Source organism: Spermophilus citellus (genome assembly GCF_964194105.1).
Source record: "Spermophilus citellus genome assembly, chromosome: 2".
NCBI classification, from domain to species: Eukaryota; Metazoa; Chordata; class Mammalia; order Rodentia; family Sciuridae; genus Spermophilus; species Spermophilus citellus.
In genome coordinates this window covers 145,531,637-145,553,608 of record NC_138183.1, presented here as the reverse complement: position 1 = coordinate 145,553,608, position 21,972 = coordinate 145,531,637, and the positions used below count along the sequence as shown (strand labels likewise).

Genomic DNA, 21,972 nt, shown 5'->3' with positions numbered 1-21,972 from the left:
GCCTATCTCTTCTTATTCCACATTTTTTTCCTGCCATATTTTAAATTTCTCCCATCTCTTATCTGAACTATTTGCTATTCATATGATCAATATTCCCCAAATATTTGTGGATTGAATGTTAGTCTCCTGATTGATCTATGTACTTCTCCCCTTTGATTTTCCTGTACATATTTCATGCTATCACTAGAGCTGATACTTCCCAAATACAGGTCAATAACGTCACCCTCCCAGAACAAAAATAAAAATAAAAGCCAATTTGAATATCATCCTTTTATCTGAAGGGTAAAACCTAAATTTCAACTTTCACCATAATCTCTCCCTTGTTTTTTCCACCTCATCTTCTAGTATGTCCTTTAATATAATGTGACATCTTTCCTTATTTTCAGAAACTGAGTATTCACTCTTCCTTGCCTTCTCTCAAACTTTTACTGCCCAATTCTTTTCTATTGAGATGCATGCTTAATGTCTTAAATGCCAGTTCCTCTATAGGACTTCCTTACACCACCTGTTTCCCTCTAGTTAAAATTTATCAATCTTTCCACTCATATCTCTTTTGCCCTTCATTAATCCTGCCTTGCTAGACTGTGCACTCTGATGTACAAAGTGCATCTTATTTATCTTGCTGTACTCTAGCACTTCCTCAGTTAGGAGTCTTATAGAGTGGTCTAGCTTAACAACTACTTGTAGAATTGAACTGAATTGGAAATGAACATGAGTAGTCCTGTTTCCTAACAAGGGCACGATAAAGGAAATGTAAATAGACACAGCAAATTCTAACATTTATAGAGCTCTTACTATGTGCTAAGATCTGATCTAAATGGCCTACATTGTTCTAAAATGCCCACAACCACTTCAGGAGAGAGATGTTATTCAGGATCTTGATTTTACAGATAAAAAGATGGAGACATCCTGTCTGATAGTAGGTAATAGCAAGAAGTCAGAAACTCTGCTAGCTTGACTTTGGGCCTGTGCTTTTAATAACTGGTTGATAGGCTGATATATTCCACCATGCTTCTGAGGAATGTAATTGAGTACCTAAAGCATGGGATGATCAGCCAAGGGTGGATGGGGTGACTATAGGGAAGTCTTTTCCAGCCTTGGTTTGCACAAAAATTGTCCTGGCAAGATCTAGAGGACAAGAGATAATATCTGTTTGTGCCTTGGTATTCTGGTATCAAAAACAAAGGTAGCCAAATGTTGTTGTGCAAAACAACCTCTGACTCCTAAGACTTTTAATGAGCTATGAAACCAGGAGGGCTTATCGGGTGGCAGTCCTTCTCCTGAGGTGACGTCATTGCTCACCCTGGCTCCAGTGAAGGCTAGTGGAAGCAACCTCTGCTGACCTTGGGCATTCCCCAAGGCTGACAGCCCCCCTTCCCCCAGGCTGTATTCTGGGGAACTAACTCTCCATCAAGGTTTTGAAGTTTATTTCTCCTTTTTCTTCAGAAAAGAGAAGCAGGACATGATGGCATGGTCAACCATGATTTTATTTAGATTGTGTTTAGCCAGTGTCAGCCTCCTACACTACCCTTCTTCTCTAACCACATGAATCCAGTGCAGTTTCCTCTGACCCTTCTTAAGTAACTAGCTGCTTTCTGCTGAAGTGAAGGGGGGATTAGTGAAAGGGAGAGGAGAGGCCATGGGTGGAGTTTAAATTATTCTCTCCAATTCCTTCTCCTGTCCCCATATCCTCCACCCCAGTCCCTTGCTTCACTAATGCTTTTGATCACTGTATTTCTAGCTCACTGTGCAAGATATTAAAGCCATTTGTGGGTTTCTGAGAGGTGTTTAGCATGTGTGATCAAAATGCCTGAAGCCGGTGGTGGTCCCTTCAGACAGACTTTGTTTTAGGCAGAAGCAAATTGCTTTCACTTTAATAAGAGTCTGGACCTTAGAGACCCAAAAACGGTAAGGTAAGGATGGGCCTTTAAGAGATAATCCCTTTCCTTCCCCTGCTTCTAAGGAGGCTCCAGTTACCTTTAAAGAGAAAGCCACTCTAACTGGGCTTGGTAAGGCATTCTAGTCCTTAATTGGCCTTATCCTTGGTAAAAGTTTATCATTTTATTTAGATTGCTAAACACAATCCAAATAAAATGATAAACTTTTACCTGACCTGAACTGCTCTCCTGAGGTAGCCAACTCTATGCCAACTCATTTCTATTGTTTAGCAATAGACAAAGCTAGAGATTGCCCTTTGTTCTAATATCCTCCATATTTCCACCTTCCCTGTGAGCAACAAGTCTCACTTGTGTCCAATGTCTGTTACTTTCCTTGGAACCAAGACTAATGACTAGGGTTGGCCATTCTGAATACTGTTCAGGGAAAACTCGGTGTCCAGGCTTGAGGTGGGAACTCTTTGTCTTGCAGCAACAGTGTTGAAGGGGACACCCTTGTATTCTTGGGAGTTTCCTGCCCTCGGCGTCCTGGGACAGGTAGGACGATAGGTTAGTGGGGCCTACATCTTCTACCTCACACCTGCTTGGATATGCATCCCAGAGAAAACTATCCTTTAAGTTGCTATTTTTCAATTAAATTATCTGCTGAAAGTTTCTACTGAATAATGGACTATGTTCTCTATGGGTCTCCAGGAGTAATAGACAGGTGTTGGGTATCCCGGAAAAGGGAGCTTGTGCAGCTGAGAATAAACAACAGTTGCTTGGTAATCTGAGCTTCTTTCATTTAAGTCAGAAGGCTAGCTGTGTGTTGGGGGATGGGGCCTGAGTTGGTCTGGCCACCACCTGTCTGGGGGGCGGAGGCAGGTGGAAAGGTGAGGTCAGTTTCCCAGAGAACCTTGGAGTCACTGAGAACCAAAACTTGAGAGAGGAAAAACGGAGGGTGGGGGTTAGAGGGAGCTTGGTTAGTGAATGCAGTGGCTAAGGTTCTAAAAGAGGGTCCTGGAAACTCTTTGGTCCTAGCACCTTGATATCAGCTGCACTGGGCAATTGTTTTTCTAAGCATCCTGCTTCCATTTTCCTGCATGTAAAACTACTGTTGGAATTAAACAACGCCATGTAATTTCATAATGTACCCAACTGAAGCCAGAGTTAGTAAAATTCTGGTGTTACTCATACTGCTTTCCGGAGCTAATGCATTTGATGTGATTTTGGTGGCCTCTAAACTGACTTCAGAAGGTCCAGGTTCAAGTTCTGGCCTTGTCATCGATGAGTCATTGTCATTTATCGTTAACCTTGGATAAATTACTGCATCTCTCTGTCTCACTTTTATCAAGTGTAAAATGAGAGGAATAAGTCCTGTTCTTCCTCAAAGCTAGGGCCCCTGGAAAGAGGCAATGTGACGTATGAGAGTCCTTCTAAAAAACACAAAAGTCACATACAAATAAGAGCACAGGATTCTATAGAGACTCAGTGGAAGGAGAAATTTGTTTGTCCTCAATATGCTTCCAGTTTTCAAGTGACAATGGCTCACAGTTGAAGAGCATTGCATGTTTCAAAGCAGTGACTTATTATTACCTTACTAGGGTGTGTTTTGATTAGTGTTTTAATGGATTAATAAGGTTATTGCTTGAAAGGAAGAAGGGACTGCAGATGGAAGTGAGCAAGGACAGTGTTAGGGTTTGTTTTTATTTTTATGTTTTCCAGTGCTGGATGCCCTGGAGCAGGCTTCGGAACCTGAGTTACTAAAGACGGTGTTAGGGAAAAGAGGTTCTCTGGGTGTCTGCTTCCAAACCAAGTGAGACCTTCTCAGATTTGGTTTGGAGGAAGTTTTGCCTCAGGCCAGGAGATCATTCTCAACCAGTATTGTGCTCAAAGCCTAAATTAAATCTCACAGGATTTTGGGTCCAGAATCTATTGTAGGACACTTGGCTGAAGTGTATGGGAAGAGGGAACTGGTGGCTCTTCTTCCTTTTGAGAGGCATATGTTTAAATTCAGAGCACACCTGATGAGCATAAAGGGGACTGCACCCTTTATTGACTCTCCTTTTCTCCAAAATACCTGTGGAATTTGTGTGTGTGTGTGTGTGTGTGTGTGTGTGTGTGTGTGGTGGGGGGGACTATTTATTTACTTTTGGTTTTCAAATGAATAGCGGTGTCCTGACTTCCTTTGTTCCCTTACATCCCAGAAACCTTGGTCTCTTATTTCATCAATCCATCTAACAGGCAGCTTCCTGAAATTGGGAAGTTGTCAGATCCTCCGCAAAGTGCTCCTCCTTGGAGGAAACCAAGGCAGTGATGAACTGCGTGGAGCCTTGGCCTAGCTCCTGATCCTGAAGTTTGGAGTGACAGTACAGCTTCCTCAGTGTCCTGGCAGCGGGAGAGGTGCCTACGCCTTGCCAGTCCTGACACCTGATGGAAAGGGGTTTCTCCTTTCCATGCCATGTCCGGGAGTTAAAAAAAAAGTGATACCAAATCATCCCTGAGAGAGCCAGTGCCCGGATGTGAAGAGTCAGAAACAGAAGCCCATGTTCCAGGGGAAGTCATTTTTGGGTGGGCCTGGCCTTGGCTTTTCAGCTGTATTCTCTCCTTGAGTAAGACACACTTCCTTGGGTTTCACAGCCTCTCAGAGGTTATGCCATGTCAGGATGCTTTGAGCTGCCCCATGTGTCACTGCAGGGCATGATAGACCCATGGCCAGCTGTCTGTGTCACCCTTGATGTTTTGCTGACCTGCAGGGATATAGTTTTTGTTGTTGTTGCAGTAAATTCTGGCTATGTAATTTCTCCTCAGCTTTGGGACACTTATGAAATGTAACCTTTATCCTGGCCCAGAATCTGGGCATTGACTCTCAAATGGAAACCGGACCCACAGAGAAGGCAGAGAAGAGGCTGGATCCAGTTGTGGACTCTGTGCAGTCTTTGGGGTCCCTCCTGGTCTATTCGTACTGATGTGGCAACTGTCCTGCTGGGAAGAAAAGGGAGGGTTCTATGATAGCAGCTAGGCTGACTGGATTCTGTCCAGCAGAGGAACCCCAGACAGGGTGGATCCCTTCCAAGTTCCATCTCTTAGGTTGATACCTAGGTCTGGGGAGGGCTGGTTCAACACATCTTTGGACACCACTAGAACTCGGATCTCTTCTAGGTTCTGTGATCTGCGGACATACCAGACTTTGTGACCCAGTCCATGACACTGGCAGGCTGAAGCAGAATGTAAACAGTGCCAGGAGTGGAAAGGGGTGCACCTGACTCCTGGGACTCTGTTGATACACTGCCTTGTCTTGTTTGCCCTTCTCTGTTTCATTGTTTCCGTGGGATGGGGCCATGGTATCTGAAGATTATACAGGGTTCAGTCTTTTTTTCCTTACTGGTCCCGTGTGTCCTATTGTCTGTCTTTCCTGGGTATGTCATGTTTGGTGTCCTCAGCTTGTGCCACAGAACTGTCGTTTCTTGTCAGCTCATCATTTTGGAAGCAGCCTCCAAAAATCTTGCTTTCTCCCAATAACTATGTGAAGTCTTCCCGTGTCCCTATCTGCACCCCAAATAACTCAAAGCAAGCACCTTTGTTAGGAGCAGAGATTTAGTTGAAAAGTCCCCAGTTTTCCCTCAACCAGGTACCTTGGGTGGCCGAGAGAGTGGGGATTGATTCACCCTCCGCTTCGGCCCCCTCCCCAAGAAAAAATACAAGGAGTTTGCTAATGAGAACTGCCCAGCCAATCATTGCTCTGAGAAAGTTTGGTTCGTGCTCCTATTTCATCAGGCTGATTGGAGCAGCCTTTACTGGGAGGTAGATCCCTCCCCAAGGGATTCCGTGTACAGTTACACTGCTGTCGCTGCTTCAGCGTACCCTTTCTGGATAGCCCCCCACCCCCCGCCGCCCCAGCCCCCTGCTCCTCCGCCTCCTTTTTTGTTTTTATCCAGTGTCTCGCTTCCTCTCTCTCTCTCCTTCCCTCCCCTCCTACCACTGCCTCTTCCTCCTGCTCTCTACTTCCCTGCAGCGTCAAGCCGGTTCCCCAACCTGGTCTGCTGAACGCAAACCGCTGAGAGTTTGCTGCGCCGCCCCCTGGGGCCCCGGGCTGCCGAGTCTCGCTAAGGCAAAGACGCAAGCAAGCGAGAGATCGAAGTGGAAGACAAACAAGCGCGCGCGAGGGGAGCCCCAGGAGGGCGGCCGGGTGGCTAGCAGGCGGCTCCCGCCGCGCCCGGGTCGCCCCGCCGGCGGCGGCGGACGGCGGGGAGGAAGCGCGCTCCGAAAAGTTCAAGACTACGGGCGGCCGCGCGCCGCGTCGCTTCGCGTCCCTTCCTCGCCGCGCTCCAGGAAAAGGAACTTGCTCTTCTAGCAGCTAGAGACGCGAGCGTTTCCTAACGTGAGAGGGTACCGTGTGTCCAGGGGCCGGGGTGGGGAGCAGCGAGCAGGAGACCGGAGCGAGGCTGCTGGCCGAGGGCGTGGAGGGAGCGCGGAGGCGACAGACCCCGATGCCGGCGGCCAACATGATGGAGAACCTGCAGTTGCCCGCCCTGCAGGTCCCCGAGCCGCAGGGCGCGCAGGAGAGCAGCCCGGTCTGGTCCAGCTCGTCTACCCCCACGCTCCGCCGCCGGCGCTTCAAGATGCGCCGGATGAAGAACGTGCAGGAGCAGAGCCTGGAGGCCGGGTTAGCGCCGGACCTGCCTGTCGTTTTAGCTCCTGGTAAGGAGTTCCTGCAGCTGCCGTCCATCGAGATTACGCCCTCCAGCGACGAGGACACCCCGTGGTCCAACTGCTCCACACCCAGCGCTTCCCCGCGCCGAAAGCGCTTCCTTCTCCGCAAGTGGCTGAGGGTGAGGGAGCGGAAGGAGTGCAGTGAAAGCAGGTACGTCCCTGATCCGCCCCTGCCTTCCCGCCCCTCCCCAGAGCCATCCAGGGCCCCAGGGCAACCTGGTGGAAACTTCCAGGACGAAAGCAGGAGCCTGTCACCAGAGTAGGCTTAAGGTTCAGCGCCGGGTATCAGGGATACTGAACTTATAGTTTCCACACTCGACACCTATTTCCCCAGCCAGGGGCTTCATATTATATGACACGTTGGCAGGAGGTTTCCTGCTGCATTCCATCTCCTTTGATCTTCAAAGTAAAATAAATAATAAAAAAGCAGGAGCTAGTATTTATTGAGCTCTTATTATGTGAGGGCACCTCACCATGTGTCTCCAAATTTTATCCTTACAGGCCTGGCACAGTGGCTCACGCTGGTAATCCTATCTGTCGGGAGGCTGAGGCAGGAGGATCGAAAATTTAAAACCAGCCTCAGCAATTTAGCAGGCTGTGTCTCAAAATAAAAAAATAAATAAGGGTTGGGGATGTGTTAAGTGCTCCTGGGTTCAATCCCTGGTACCAGAAAAAAAGAAAAGGGGGAAAAATCAGTAGAGTGAAAGGAAGTATCCTTACAGAAACTCTGGCAGCACTATTCTGATTCCTATTCTACAGATGGAGATAGTTACCAAGAGGCTCGTCCACGTCGGTTGCTGAACTCCGTTTCAGTTTTTATTTTCCATGCGGCTACACTAGGTTGCCTTAAACCAACCCACATGTGTACAGGTGGTGTATTAATGTTGAGTGAGTCACATTTTCTACCACATCAGAGTCACACTTCCATATCACTGTGGCTTGTGCCAGCTACTTTTTTGCTGGGTAAAAGTGATATCTGAGAGGGGCAGTGGTGGGGGGCTGAGTTCATTTTCCACAGAAGGAAAATTGGTATGAAACCCAAAGGGCAACTTCGCTTGGCCTTGGTGGCAAGAACTGCTTCAGGAAGCTGTGTTTGAACCAAGTCCATTTCCTGTGGGGGCTGGGAGTCCTCTGTAGTTCATTGATACCATCTACCCTATTCATTTACTTTTGGACTCTAGGGCTCTGACTCCTAACAGAGATTTGTGCTTTTGTGTGAAGTAACTGAATCATTGACCACTTTTCCAGGGATTCCTTTACCCCATCTGTTCACTTTCATTCATTGTATTGTATTTTATGGGGAGGGGGGTGATGGGGATTGAACACAAGGAACCATTGAACCACATTCCCAGCCCTTTTAATTTTTTTTTTTTTTTTTTTGAAACAGGATCTTGCTAAGTTGCTTAGGGCCTTACTAAGTTACTGAGGCTGGTTTTGAACTTGCCATCTTCCTTCCTTAACCTCCCCTGCTGCTGGGATTACAGGACATGCACCACTGCAACTGGCTCATTCGGTTTAATTCAACAAGTATTTAACTGAGTGTTCTTGTAAGCTCAGGGTGACGTCAGCCGATTGTAGTGATGTTGAGGAGAGTGTGTTGGGCTGGGTAGAGTGAGGGATGTGGAAATTGAGAAGAAGGATAGGAGAACATGTGTTTCACTCTTTAGAAAAGGTGGAGTCTCTGGAAGACACATCCTATGCCATGTGGTACTGATTATACAAGAAAAGAGAACCCTGGAGAAGTAGAGGAAGACTTTTGGGAGGAAGAGACTCAAATCGTGACAAACACTGATAGGTAGAAGGAAATAACAGGAAAGTATGAGGAGAAGGGCAAAAGATGGGCTAACAGGAACCACATGGGGAAAGGCAGAAGGAACAGGTGAGTCATGTGTCTGAGCTGGGTGCTGAAGAGTGAGGTCAGGTTAGGCAGAACATGAGCATTCTAAGCCTTCCAGAGTTTCTATTTTCTGTTTCAATGACTGAACGTGGTTTTCCCAGCTGATGCAAAGTTTTGTTCTGGGTCTTTCTGTGGACTCTGGGGGTAAGTCTTTCTGTTCTGGGATGTCATTCTGCTACCCTTACCGGAGAATAGAGAGAAATGGGGTGAGTTTGGCAGGAGGGAATCTTGAACTGAGAGTTTGTTGCAGCTTGCTGGCTTTCCCCTCAAATCTGAGAGTCTCTAAAAGAGACCGTGTTTTGATCTTAAGATTCTGCTATGTGTATTGAGTATAAAATATGGAGAAAAGAGTCTTGCCTTGCTGGTTGGCATGGGCATGGGGGTGGATCTATTTAGATTTAAGGAAGGTGTTCCTGGTTTGGGGTGTTTTTTAAGGGTGTGGTGGAATCTTCAGTTTTGTTGAGTGGGAATCATACCCTTAAAAATCAGGAAGGATTTTTGCCTCCTATGTAAGTTGAAAAAAGCCTTTTAAGTAGTGGCTTGTTGGATTAGATGAATATATGTTTGTAGTTATCCCTTAGTATCCACAGGGAGTTCATTGTGCAACTTCCTGAGGATACTAAGTCCCTTGTATAAAATGGCATAGTATTTGCATATAACCTATGCATATCCTCCTTTATACTGTAAATCATCTCTAGATTACCTTATCGCTTAAAAAATGCAAATGCTACCTAAATAGTTGCTGTACTGAGTTATCTGGAAAATAATGATAAGAAAAAAGTCTGTACATGTTCAGTATTGATGCAATTTTTTGTGTGTATGTATGTTCTTGGGAATTGAACTTAGGGACACTCTACCACGAAGATACATCCCTAGTGCTTTTTATTTTTTATTTTGAGATGGGGTCTTGCTCAGTTGCCCAGGCTGGCCTTGAACTGGTGATCCTCCTGCCTTGGCCTCCCAAGTTGCTGGGATTGCAAGGGTGCACCATGGGGTCTGGCTAGGTGAATTTTTTTTTTCCAAATCTGAATATTTTCTCTTCACAGTTGGTTGAATCCACAGATGCAGAACTCTCAGACACAGAGGGCAGGCTGTGTATGTAGAAAAAGGCTGGCTCTGGATTCAAACCTAAATTTGTCTAATTCAGATCTCTACTCTTCACCACTGCTATCCTGCCTCTGTTGGAATCTGTCTGGATTGTGTCTATAATAAAACCTCATTAGTTTTTGCCTGTGGAGATAGAAGGCTTCTTGGAAAGAAGTGAGCCATCAAGTGAACAGGTGCCTGTAGTAGTCACCAAGATTGCCTGAGAAGGTATTGGCATTTAGAGCCCATGGAGGGCAGAGAGCATCAAGCTTAAAGTCAGAAGACTTGAGCTCACACCTAATTATGTGTTTGATTCACTGTGGAACCTTGGATACATCAGTTTACCTTGGCAAGTTTACCTCCATCTTTGGAAGGGAATGTCTGTGGGCTAATGGAAGGTCACAAGAGGGGAGGTCACAAGGGTAATACAGGGGAAAATGTTTTGTAAACTTCCTCTTGCCAGTCAAGAGTGAAAGCTTGTCATTATTCTGTGAGTCTCTCACTTGGTGTAGATGCGTGCTTAACAGTATGAGGTTAGTACTCACATGTCCCAGAGCAGCACCTGAGTCTCCTTGCATGTTATGTGACTTGGAAATAAGATTAGAAAATGGTTCTGCTCTGGCTTTGATTAAGGAGGATTAGCATACCTTGTCACATTCCCCACCCCAAATCTACCTTTCTTCAATAGAGAAAAATGTCTTTGAGGCTTGACACACAATTCGGTCTGATGAGGGAGAAGGTAAGGAGCTGGGAGGGCCATAGGTTATGAATTTTAACTGCATTGAGCTTTAAATACGAAGAAGAGTACCAGGAGATCCCCTTCTTCTCCTTAAACCCTGGGGAGAAGTAAGTGGAGAATAGAGTAAAATTTGCATGGTTAGGGGATATAAGGACCAGAAGTATGACACTCGAACACTCCAAGTCCGATCTTGTTTATCTTTATGTCTTTACTGCCTCTCACTGTCCCTGGCCTTCCATGGGGATCCATAGATGTTTGTTGATGACTAAATTGGTAATGAGTGAGTGAATAATTCCCTTTTCTCTACTGTTTGAAGTGGAATTTTCTGAGAAAATTTCCTGGAGGAGATGAGTACAGAGCTGAGTTTTTAAAAATAGCTTTATTGAGTTTTAATTTACATACCATAGAATTCACCTATTTATTTTATTTTTTTTCCTTTAATTTTTATTGTTGGTTGTTCAAAACATTACATAGTTCTTGACATATCATATTTCACACTTTGATTCAAGTGGGTTATGAACTCCCATTTTTACCCCGTATAAAGATTGCAGCATCACATCAGTTATACATCCATTGTTTTACATATTGCTATACTAGTGTCTGTTGTATTCTGCTGCCTTTCCTATCCTCTACTATCCCCCATCCCCTCCCCTCCCATCTTCTCTCTCTACCCCATCTACTGTAATTTATTTCTCCCCCGCTTTTTTTTCCCCTTTCCCCTCACTTCCTCTTGTATGTAATTTTGTATAACCATGAGGGTCTCCTTCCATTTCCATGCAATTTCCCTTCTCTTTCCTTTTCCCTCCCACCTCTCACCCCTGTTTAAAGTTAATCTTCTTCTCATGCTCTTCCTCCCAACTCTGTTCTTAGTTACTCTCCTTATATCAAAGAAAACATTTGGCATTTGTTTTTTAGGGATTGGCTAGCTTCACTTAGCATAATCTGTTCTAATGCCATCCATTTCCCTGCAAATTCTATGATTTTGTCATTTTTTTAATGCAGAGTAGTACTCCATTGTGTATAAATGCCACATTTTTTAAATCCATTCGTCTATTGAAGGACATCTAGGTTGGTTCCACAGTCTTGCTATTGTGAATTGTGCTGCTATGAACATCAATGTAGCAGTGTCCCTGTAGCATGCTCTTATTAGGTCTTTAGGGAATAGACCGAGAAGGGGAATAGCTGGGTCAAATGGTGGTTCCATTCCCAGCTTTCCAAGAAATCTCCATACTGCTTTCCAAATTGGCTGCACCAATTTACAGTCCCACCAGCAATGTACAAGTGTACCCTTTTCCCCACATCCTCACCAGTACTTGTTGTTGTTTGACTTCATAATGGCTGCCAATCTTACTGGAGTGAGATGGTATCTTAGGGTGGTTTTGATTTACTTTTCTCTGACTGCTAGAGATGGTGAGCATTTTTTCATGTACTTATTGATTGATTGTATGTCCTCCTCTGAGAAGTGTCTGTTCAGGTCCTTGGCCCATTTGTTGATTGGGTTATTCGTTTTCTTATTGTTTAATTTTTTGAGTTCTTTGTATACTCTGGATATTAGGGCTCTATCTGAAGTGTGAGGAGTAAAGATTTGTTCCCAGGATGTAGGCTCCCTATTTACCTCTCTTATTGTTTCTTTTGCTGAGAAAAAACTTTTTAGTTTGAGTAAGTCCCATTTGTTGATTCTAGTTATTAACTCTTGTGCTATGGGTATCCTAATGAGGAATTTAGAGCCCGACCCCACAGTATGTAGATCGTAGCCAACTTTTTCTTGTATCAGACGCCGTGTCTCTGATTTGATATCAAGCTCCTTGATCCATTTTGAGTTAACTTTTGGAATTCACCTATTTAAAGTGTTGAATTTGGAGCTGGGAGTCTAGCTCAGTGGTAGTGTATGGTAGAAAATGCATAAGATCCTGGGTTCAATTCCCAGGGTGAAAAAAAAACATAATTTAATTCAATGGTCTTTAGTATACTCATAAACGTCTGCAGTTTTAAAACATTTCCTCACTTTACAAACTAAGCTGTACCCTTTAGCTAGTACCCTTAATCCCTCCCAACCCAAATCCCACCAGCTCTAGTCAACCATTAATCTACTTGCTATGGAGAATTGAGTTTTGAATGGGAACCAAATACTTCTTGATGAAAGTGATTTGGGTGTGTTGGCATGAAGACGGAAATGGATAACTGTTCCAATCTGTTCTTCTATTGCTGTAACAAAATACCTAAAACCAGATAATTTGTAAAGAATAGAGGTCTGTTTGGCTCACAGTTCTGGAAGCTGGAAGTCCAAGAGCTTGGCATTGGCATTAACTCAGCATCTAGTGAAGGTTTCTTGCTGTATCATAACATGGCAGAGGATATCACAAGCAAGACAGAGTAAGCCACTAGCTCAGATCTTTTTTTCTCTTCTAAGCCACAGATGTCACTGTGAGGAACCCATCCTCATGACTTTATCTAGTCCTAATTACTTCCCAAAGGCCCCCCTGTAAATACCACTGACATATGAATTTGGGAATTAACATGAACATTTGGGGAATACATTCAAGTTGTAGCAGGTGTGTTGGTTTGAAGATGGGAATGGTCAACCAAGGGTGGTCTTAATGAAGAATGTGGAAAAATGAGAGTGGTGTGGTGAGCTGTTGAGCCCACAGGCTGATTCATGCCAGAGTTTGAATTTTAATGAATCAATCAGTCATCAAAAATGTAATGAAGTCCTGTATGCAGAGTCATTTCTATGCAAAGAAGATGCAACTCATTGGAGAGCTGATGTAGGTTCTGGAACCTGGGATGCTCAGAATGGCATTGGACGCAACTAGTTTTTGCCTTCTGGGTGACTGGGTGGAAGTGTGGTGAGGTGGAGGCCTGTGGCCCTGTACTCTTCTGCCACTTGTCTGAAGGGAAGTCATGTGGTAACTACCGTTGAAGATGGCTTCTGTCTTCCTCTCCGACTTTCATCAAGAGTACACTTTTTTTGTGGGAGGGGGGAAGGTAGGGGACTGGTTATGTTGCCCTCTGAGCCCAGGAAATTATGTAGTCCGAACTTGATGGGGGCAAGCTTGTAGAATTAGTATCTGTAACAAATAAGCAAGCAAATCAATAAAAGCAACAATATAAGAAGAGGAGGAGGGGCTGAGGTTGTGGCTCAGTGGTAGAGCGCTTGCCTAACGTGTGAGGCACTGGGTTCGATCCTCAGCACCATATAAAAAAAAATAAATAAATAGACAAAATAAAGGTATTGTGTCCATCTACAACTAAAAAAAATTAAAAAAAAAAGAAGAGGAGAAGAAGGAGAAGGAGAAGCAGAAGGAAGAAGAGGAGAAGGAGAAGGAGGACAAGAAGAAAAGATTTAGTGACTGCATGTCTCCCTAAATCTCTTGGCCAAAGATGGTTGTGGTGATTGTTAAAAACCCACACTGAGGCCAGGCAAGGTGGTGCATGCCTGTAATCCCAGTGGCTCTGGAGGCTGAGGCAAGGGGATTGTGAGTTCAAAGCCAGCCTCTGCAATTTAGTGAGGCCCTAAGCTATTTATCAAGACCCTGTCTCAAAATGTTAAAAAGAGCTGGGGATGTGGCTAGGTGGTTAAGCACCCCTGGGTTCAATGCCCAGTACCAAATCAAAATAAAACAGAAACTAAAACAAACAAACAAACCAAAAAAAAAAAAAAAAAAAAAAAAACCCATCACACTGAGTCTGATGTGGTGGCTAACATCTGTGATTCTAGAGACTGGGGAAGATCTGGGGGTCATCATTTGTTTGATTCTTTGTTATAGGTACTAATTCTAAAAGCTTGCCCCCAGAGTGGGCAATTCAGTGAAACCCTGCCTCTAAATAAAATCAAAATAGAGCTGGAGATGTGGCTCAGTGGTTGAGTGCCCCTGAGTTCAATCCCCAATATGGAAAAAAAAATGTATCTAAACTGGGTCAATCTTGCACACCTATAATCCCAGTGACTTGGGAGGCTGAGGCAGGAGGATCCCAAGTTTAAGGCCAGGCTCAACAAATTAGTGAGGTTCTCAGCTAATAAGCGAAATCCTGCCTCAAAATAGAAAATAAAAAGAACTGTGGATGTAGCTCAGTGGGAAAGTGCCCCTGGGTTCAATCATCAGTACCAAAAAAAAAAAAAAAAACCAAAAACAAAAAATTACACTGAGTATCAGAGCCCCTCCAGCCCCTGCTGGATCCTGGCAAAAAGTCAGGAATCAGGAGTAGCTACACCTTCCAAAATGGCATCTTTTCATCCCTCTCTGAGGAGCTAAGGGAAAGTGGACAAGGGGCAAGTGAATTGGGCAACAGCCAACTGCAGGCTCTTTCTTTCCTGTCCTGATTGCTCATAGTTCAGCAGCCTGGTAGCTAGAGAATGTTTTCAACCTGGAACCTCAGGGTTTCTGTTTGGCTCTACATTGGTAGTGCCTCTTGCTGATTCTGCCCAGCCTGGTAGACTAGGTTATCTGCCTGGCTCCAGCCTAATTGATGTGTGGTTTGCAGGTAATGAATATACATCATTGGCATGTTTATCTTGATTCTCTGTCTTCTTTTCCTGATCCTTAGAGAAAGAATTGCTTCAGGTTTCGGCGCAGTTTCCAGGGGAGCAGGTGATTTTGTACATTCAAATGCTCTACCCATCAGAGGGTCATTATTTGTATAGCTCCCCACTCTGGCCCTGCCCTATGTAGGGAGCACAGGGAGTGTGGTAGAGAGAAAGCTCGTGTCCTTCTGAACACAAAGCAACAAACAGATGCAAAGGAGATCTGTTATTGTTTAGCCTACTAAGAAGTCAGTGCTGGATAGGGTTAACTAGCAAACACTTCTACTGACCCAGAATTCCTTGAGGGCAGGGACCAAGTCCTACTTCATACCAAGTTTTCTGCTAAGCGCCTTAAGTACATGATTACACTTAATCCTCCCAACAAACCCCTGAGGTACGTTTTACAGCTGGGAAACCTGAAGTTCAGAGATTAACTTGCTCCTGGACAAACAGAAGTGTTGCTGGGTTTTGGGCCATGTTCTTTTGATTCCAAAGTCTGAGTTCTTCACAGTTCCATCTCCCAAGGCCTGGCAGCAGCAGGTCCCTGCATGCTTGAGCATGTGTGGATATGGAGAAGTTGGTTCTGGCGGAAGGCAGGGATTCAGAAAGATGGGAAGGCCACTGAGGAGACATGCATGGGGGTTGTGAGAGCACAGCAGTGTTTGGCAATGCCCAGGGTGCAGGTGGACTGCCCTGGGAGAAACAGCCTGCCATTGGCTGTAGATATGGTTTCTAGATTAAAATAATTTGTGGAAACTGAGATGGTAGAGATGAAGTCCTGGGGGCTGATTCAACACTGGCCAGGTTCCTCTGTGGGAGTTGGTATTTCAAGAGTTTCCATGTGGTTATGCACTTGAATGTGTTGATTACGCATGAGGCAAGACACAAGGATAAACATGGGGCAGATTAACAGGTGAGAATTCTGCTCTTCTTGGTTAGTTTCTCCCAGGTGCTGTGTAGCCTCCAGTTGCTATGCTGGTCACTGATAATGGCTTCTACTGTGCTCATTTTTCATTAAGGCATCTGAATGGCTAAGCTGCCAGTGGGGAATTTTCTTCCTGATCCCAGTGGGAGAGTTGCCTGACCTTGGATCAGGTGTCTAGATGTAGAGCCCAAGCTGGCCTGGTTGCTGGGTGCTGTGAGTACAGAGCTTTAGGAAGGCTGGGGCTTTTCCTGGCGCCTTTGCTCTCTTGTGATTGTTTTCTGTGTAGTTCAAATCAGTGTGTGACTTTCCAAGGACTATGGTACCCAGTGTATAGGAGAAATAGCTTTTAATTGTCTTGGGGGGCCTAGAAACTCTCTACCCATGATTTTGGAGCTAGAGGAAACTTCTTTCTCTCAGAAGAGATGATAAAACATTTCTGAGGGACACAGAACAGAAAATTGAACATGGAGTTTAAAGTGGAAGGAAGGACACAGATGGAGATGCTTAGAGCTGGTGAAAAGAGATGCTACACAATGGACCGCCACCCCTGTGCCACCAAAGGCAGCCACATGACACATCCAAGAGATAGTCCTGATTTCAGATACTCTCTTTTTTTTTTTTTTTTATTGTTGGTCGTTCAAAACATTACATAGTTCTTAATATATCATATTTCACAGTTTGGTTCAAGTGGGTTATGAACTCCCATTTTTACCCCGTATACAGATTGCTGTATCACATCAGTTACACTTCCATTGATTTACATATTGCCATACTAGTGTCTGATGTATTCTGCTGTCTATCCTATTCTCTACTATCACCCCTCCCCTCTCCTCCCCTCCCCTTTTCTCTCTCTACCCCCTCTACTGTAAATCATTTCTTCCACTTGTATTATTCTTCTCTTACCCCTCATTTCCTCTTATATGTAATTTTGTAAAACCCTGAGGATCACCTTCCATTTCCATGCGATTTCCCTTCTCACTCCCTTTCCCTCCCACCTCTCATCCCTGTTTAATGTTAATCTTCTTCTCAAACTCTTCGTCCCTACCCTGTCCTTGGTTACTCCCCTTATATCAAAGCAGTCATTTGGCATTTGTTTTTTAAGGATTGGCTAGCTTCACTTAGCATAATCTGCTCTAATGCCATCCATTTCCCTCCAAATTCTATGATTTTGTCATTTTTTAATGCAGAGTAATACTCCATTGTGTATAAATGCCACATTTTTTTTTATCCATTCATCTATTGAAGGGCATCTAGGTTGGTTCCACAATCTTGCTATCGTGAATTGTGCTGCTATGAACATCGATGTAGCAGTGTCCCTGTAGCATGCTCTTATTAGGTCTTTAGGGAATAGACCGAGAAGGGCAATAGCTGGGTCAAATGGTGGTTCCATTCCCAGCTTTCCAAGAAATCTCCATACTGCTTTCCAAATTGGCTGCACCAATTTGCAGTCCCACCAACAATGAACAAGTGTACCCTTTTCCCCGCATCCTCTCCAGCACTTGTTGTTGTTGGACTTCATAATGGCTGCCAATCTTACTGGAGTGAGATGGTATCTTAGGGTGGTTTTGATTTGCATTTCTCTGACTGCTAGCGATGGTGAGCATTTTTTCATGTACTTATTGATTGATTGTATGTCCTCCTCTGAGAAGTGTCTGTTCAGGTCCTTGGCCCATTTGTTGATTGGGTTATTCGTTTTCTTATTGTTTAATTTTTTGAGTTCTTTGTATACTCTGGATATTAGGGCTCTATCTGAAGTGTGAGGAGTAAAGATTTGTTCCCAGGATGTAGGCTCCCTGTTTACCTCTCTTATTGTTTCTTTTGCTGAGAAAAAACTTTTTAGTTTGAGTAAGTCCCATTTGTTGATTCTAGTTGTTAACTCTTGCGCTATGGGTGTCCTATTGAGGAATTTGGAGCCCGACCCCACAGTATGTAGATCATAGCCAACTTTTTCTTCTATCAGACACCGTGTCTCTGATTTAATATCAAGCTCCTTGATCCATTTTGAGTTAACTTTTGTGTATGGCGAGAGAAAGGGATTCAGTTTCATTTTGATGCAAATGGATTTCCAGTTTTCCCAGCACCATTTGTTGAAGATGCTATCCTTCCTCCATTGCATGCTTTTAGCCCCTTTATCAAATATAAGATAGTTGTAGTTTTGTGGATTGGTTTCTGTGTCCTCTATTCTGTACCATTGGTCCACCCGCCTGTTTTGGTACCAGTACCATGCTGTTTTTGTTACTATTGCTCTGTAGTATAGTTTGAAGTCTGGTATCGCTATACCGCCTGATTCACACTTCCTGCTTAGCATTATTTTTGCTATTCTGGGTCTTTTATTATTCCATATGAATTTCATGATTGTTTTATCTATTTCTACAAGAAATGCTGTTGGGATTTTGATTGGCATTGCATTGAACTTATAGAGAATTTTTGGTAATATCGCCATTTTGATGATGTTAGTTCTGCCTATCCATGAACAGGGTATATTTTTCCATCTTCTAAGGTCTTCTTCTATATCTCTCTTTAGGGTTCTGTAGTTTTCATTGTATAAGTCTTTCACCTCTTTTGTTAGGTTGATTCCCAAGTATTTTATTTTTTGGGGGGATATTGTGAAAGGGGTAGTTGTCCTCATTTCCGTTTCAGAGGATTTGTCGCTGATATACAGGAATGCATTTGATTTATGCGTGTTGATTTTATATCCTGCCACTTTGCTGAATTCATTTATTAGCTCTAATAGTTTCTTTGTAGACCCTTTTGGGTCTGCTAGGTATAGAATCATGTCATCTGCAAATAGTGATAATTTAAGTTCTTCTTTTCCTATTTTTATGCCTTTAATTTCTTTCGTCTGTCTAATTGCTCTGGCCAGTGTTTCGAGGACTATGTTGGACAGAAGTGGTGAGAGAGGGCATCCCTGTCTTGTACCAGATCTTAGAGGGAATGCCTTCAATTTTTCTCCATTCAGAATGATGCTGGCCTGTGGCTTATCATAGACTGCTTTTACAATGTTGAAGTATGATCCTGTTATCCCTAATTTTTCTAGAGTTTTGAACATAAAGGGATGCTGTACTTTGTCGAATGCTTTTTCTGCATCTATCGAGATGATCATATGGTTCTTATTTTTAAGTCTATTGATGTGGTGAATAACATTTATTGATTTCCGTATATTGAACCAGCCTTGCATCCCAGGGATGAATCCTACTTGATCATGGTGTATAATTTTTTTGATATGTTTTTGAATCTGATTCACCAGAATTTTATTGAGGATTTTTGCATCTAGGTTCATTAGAGATATTGGTCTGTAGTTTTCTTTCTTTGAAATGTCTTTGTCTGGTTTAGGCATCAGGGTGATGTTGGCCTCATAGAATGTATTTGGAAGTTCTCCCTCTTTTTCTATTTCCTGAAATAGCTTGAAAAGTATTGGTGTTAGTTCCTCTTTAAAGGTTTTGTAAAACTCTGCTGTATACCCATCTGGTCCTGGGCTTTTCTTAGTTGGTAGTCTTTTGATGGTTTCTTCTATTTCCTCTATTGTTATTGGTCTGTTTAGGTTGTCGATATCCTCCTGACTCAATCTGGGCAGATCATATGACTTAAGAAATTTATCTATGCCTTCACTATATTCTATTTTATTGGAGTATAAGGATTCAAAATAATTTCTGATTATCTTCTGTATTTCTGAAGTGTCTGTTGTGATATTGCCTTTTTCATCCTGTATGCTAGTAATTTGAGTTCTCTCTCTTCTTCTCTTCGTTAGCATGGCTAAGGGTCTGTCGATTTTATTTATTTTTTCAAAGAACCAACTTTTAGTTTTGTCAATTTTTTCAATTGTTTCTTTTGTTTCAATTTCATTAATTTCAGCTCTGATTTTAATTATTTCTTGCCTTCTACTTCTTTTGCTGTTGTTTTGCTCTTCTTTTTCTAGGATTCTGAGATGAAGTATGAGATCATTTATTTGTTGGTTTTTTCTTTTTTTAAGGAATGAACTCCAAGCAATGAATTTTCCTCTTAGAACTGCTTTCAATGTGTCCCATAGATTCCGATATGTTGTGTCTGTGTTTTCATTTAACTCTAAGAAGTTTTTAATTTCCTCCTTGATGTCTTCTAAAACCCATTGATCATTCAGTAACCTATTGTTCATTCTCCAAGTGATGCATGATTTTTCCTTCCTTCTTTTATCGTTGATTTTCAGTTTCATTCCATTATGATCAGATAAGATGCATGGTATTGTCTAAGAGTTGCCCTGTGACATAATATATGATCTATTTTTGAGAAGGATCCATGTGCTGCTGAGAAAAAAGTGTAACTGCTTGATGTTGGGTGGTATATTCTATATATGTCAATTAAGTCTAGGTTGTTAATTGTGTTATTGAGTTCTATAGTTTCCTTATTTAACTTTTGTTTGGAAGATCTGTCCAGTGGTGAGAGAGGTGTGTTGAAGTCTCCCATGATTATTGTATGGTGGTCTATTAGACTCTTGAACTTGAGAAGAGTTTGCTTGACGAACATAGCTGCACCATTGTTTGGGGCATATATATTTATGATTGTTATGTCTTGTTGGTGTATGGTTCCCTTGAGTAGTATGTAGTGTCCCTCTTTATCCCTTTTGATTAACTTTGGCTTGAAATCTATTTTATTAGATATGAGTATGGACACTCCTGTTTGTTTCCGCAGTCCATATGAGTGGTATGATTTTTCCCAACCTTTCACCTTCAGTCTATGTATATCTTTTCCTATCAAATGCGTCTCCTGTAGGCAGCATATTGTTAGGTCTTGTTTTGTGATCCATTCAACTAGCCTGTGTCTCTTAATTGGTGAGTTTATTTTTTATTTTTTTTTTAATATTTTTTTTTAAGACAGAGAGAGACAGACAGAGAGAGAGAGAGAATTTTAATATTTATTTCTTAGTTTTTGGCAGACACAACATCTTTGTTTGTATGTGGTGCTGAGGATCGAACCCGGGCCGCACGCATGTCAGGCGAGCGCGCTACCGCTTGAGCCACATCCCCAGCCCTAATTGGTGAGTTTAAGCCATTAACATTTAGGGTTATTATTGAGATATGGTTTGTTCTTCCAGCCATATTTGTTTATTAATGTTACTAAACCTGATTTGTTTTCCTCTTTGATTACTTTCTCCCCTTTACTGTCCTACCTCCCACTGTTGGTTTTCATTGTTATTTTCCATTTCCTCTTCCTGTAATGTTTTGCCAAGGATTTTTTGAAGAGATGGTTTTCTAGCTGCGAATTCTTTTAACTTTTGTTTATCGTGGAAGGTTTTAATTTCATCTTCCATCCTGAAGCTTAATTTCGCCAGATACATGATTCTTGGTTGGAACCCATTTTCTTTCAGTGTTTGGAATATGTTATTCCAGGATCTTCTAGCTTTCAGAGTCTGTGTTGAGAGATCAGCTGTTATCCTGATTGGTTTACCCCTAAATGTAATCTGCTTCCTTTCTCTTGTAGCTTTTAAAATTCTCTCCTTATTCTGTATGTTGGGCATCTTCATTATAATGTGTCTAGGTGTGGATCTCTTATGATTTTGCACATTCGGCGTCCTGTAGGCTTCTAGGATTTGGGATTCTGTCTCATTCTTCAAGTCTGGGAAGTTTTCTCGTATTATTTCATTGAATAGATTGTTTATTCCTTTGGTTTGGAGCTCTGTGCTTCCTGTATCCCAATGACTCTTAAGTTTGGTCTTTTAATGTTATCCCATATTTCTTGGATGTTCTGCTCATGGTTTTGCTGAGCTGTCTTGCTGAGCTGTCTATGTTCTTTTCAAGTTGAAATACTTTGTCTTCATTGTCTGATGTTCTATCTTCTAAGTGATCTACTCTGCTGGTAGTATTCTCAATTGAGTTTTTAAGTTGGTTTATTGCTTCCTGCATTTCTAGGATTTCTATTTGTTTGTTTTTTATTACCTCTATTTCCCTGTGTAATTGATCTTTTACTTCCTGGATTTGTTTATGTAGTTCCTTGTCAAAGTGATCTTTCATTTTCTGATTTTGCTGTCTCATGTCTTCCTTGAGACTCCAGATCATCTGAAGCATGTATATCCTGAACTCTTTATCTGACATTCCATCTGTTGCAGCTATTACCTCTTCTAAAGTTGAGTTGACCTGCATTGCTTGTGGTCCTTTCTTTCCTTGTCTTTTCATACTGCTCGCGTTTCTTTCTGCTTGGTGAAACTGTTGTGTTTTTGAAATTTTCCCCCTATTTATTTATATT

The 21,972-nt window shown here is 42.8% G+C and overlaps 1 protein-coding gene across 7 annotated transcripts in view; it reads left to right on the top strand.

Moving 5' to 3' along the window:
* Positions 1–5,512: 5,512 nt before the first annotated feature.
* Positions 5,513–21,972, top strand: part of GRAMD1B (GRAM domain containing 1B) — a 180,447-nt gene continuing 163,987 nt past the window's right edge. The window contains exon 1 of one of the 7 annotated variants that reach the window (XM_081278473.1): positions 5,513–6,738. In XM_081278473.1, coding sequence (XP_081134599.1) covers positions 6,365–6,738 — 374 coding nt within the window. In that variant the 5' untranslated portion in view covers positions 5,513–6,364. The remainder of the gene's footprint in view (positions 6,739–21,972) is intronic. The other 6 variants (XM_081278472.1, XM_081278465.1, XM_081278471.1 and 3 more) reach the window with 6 other exon arrangements.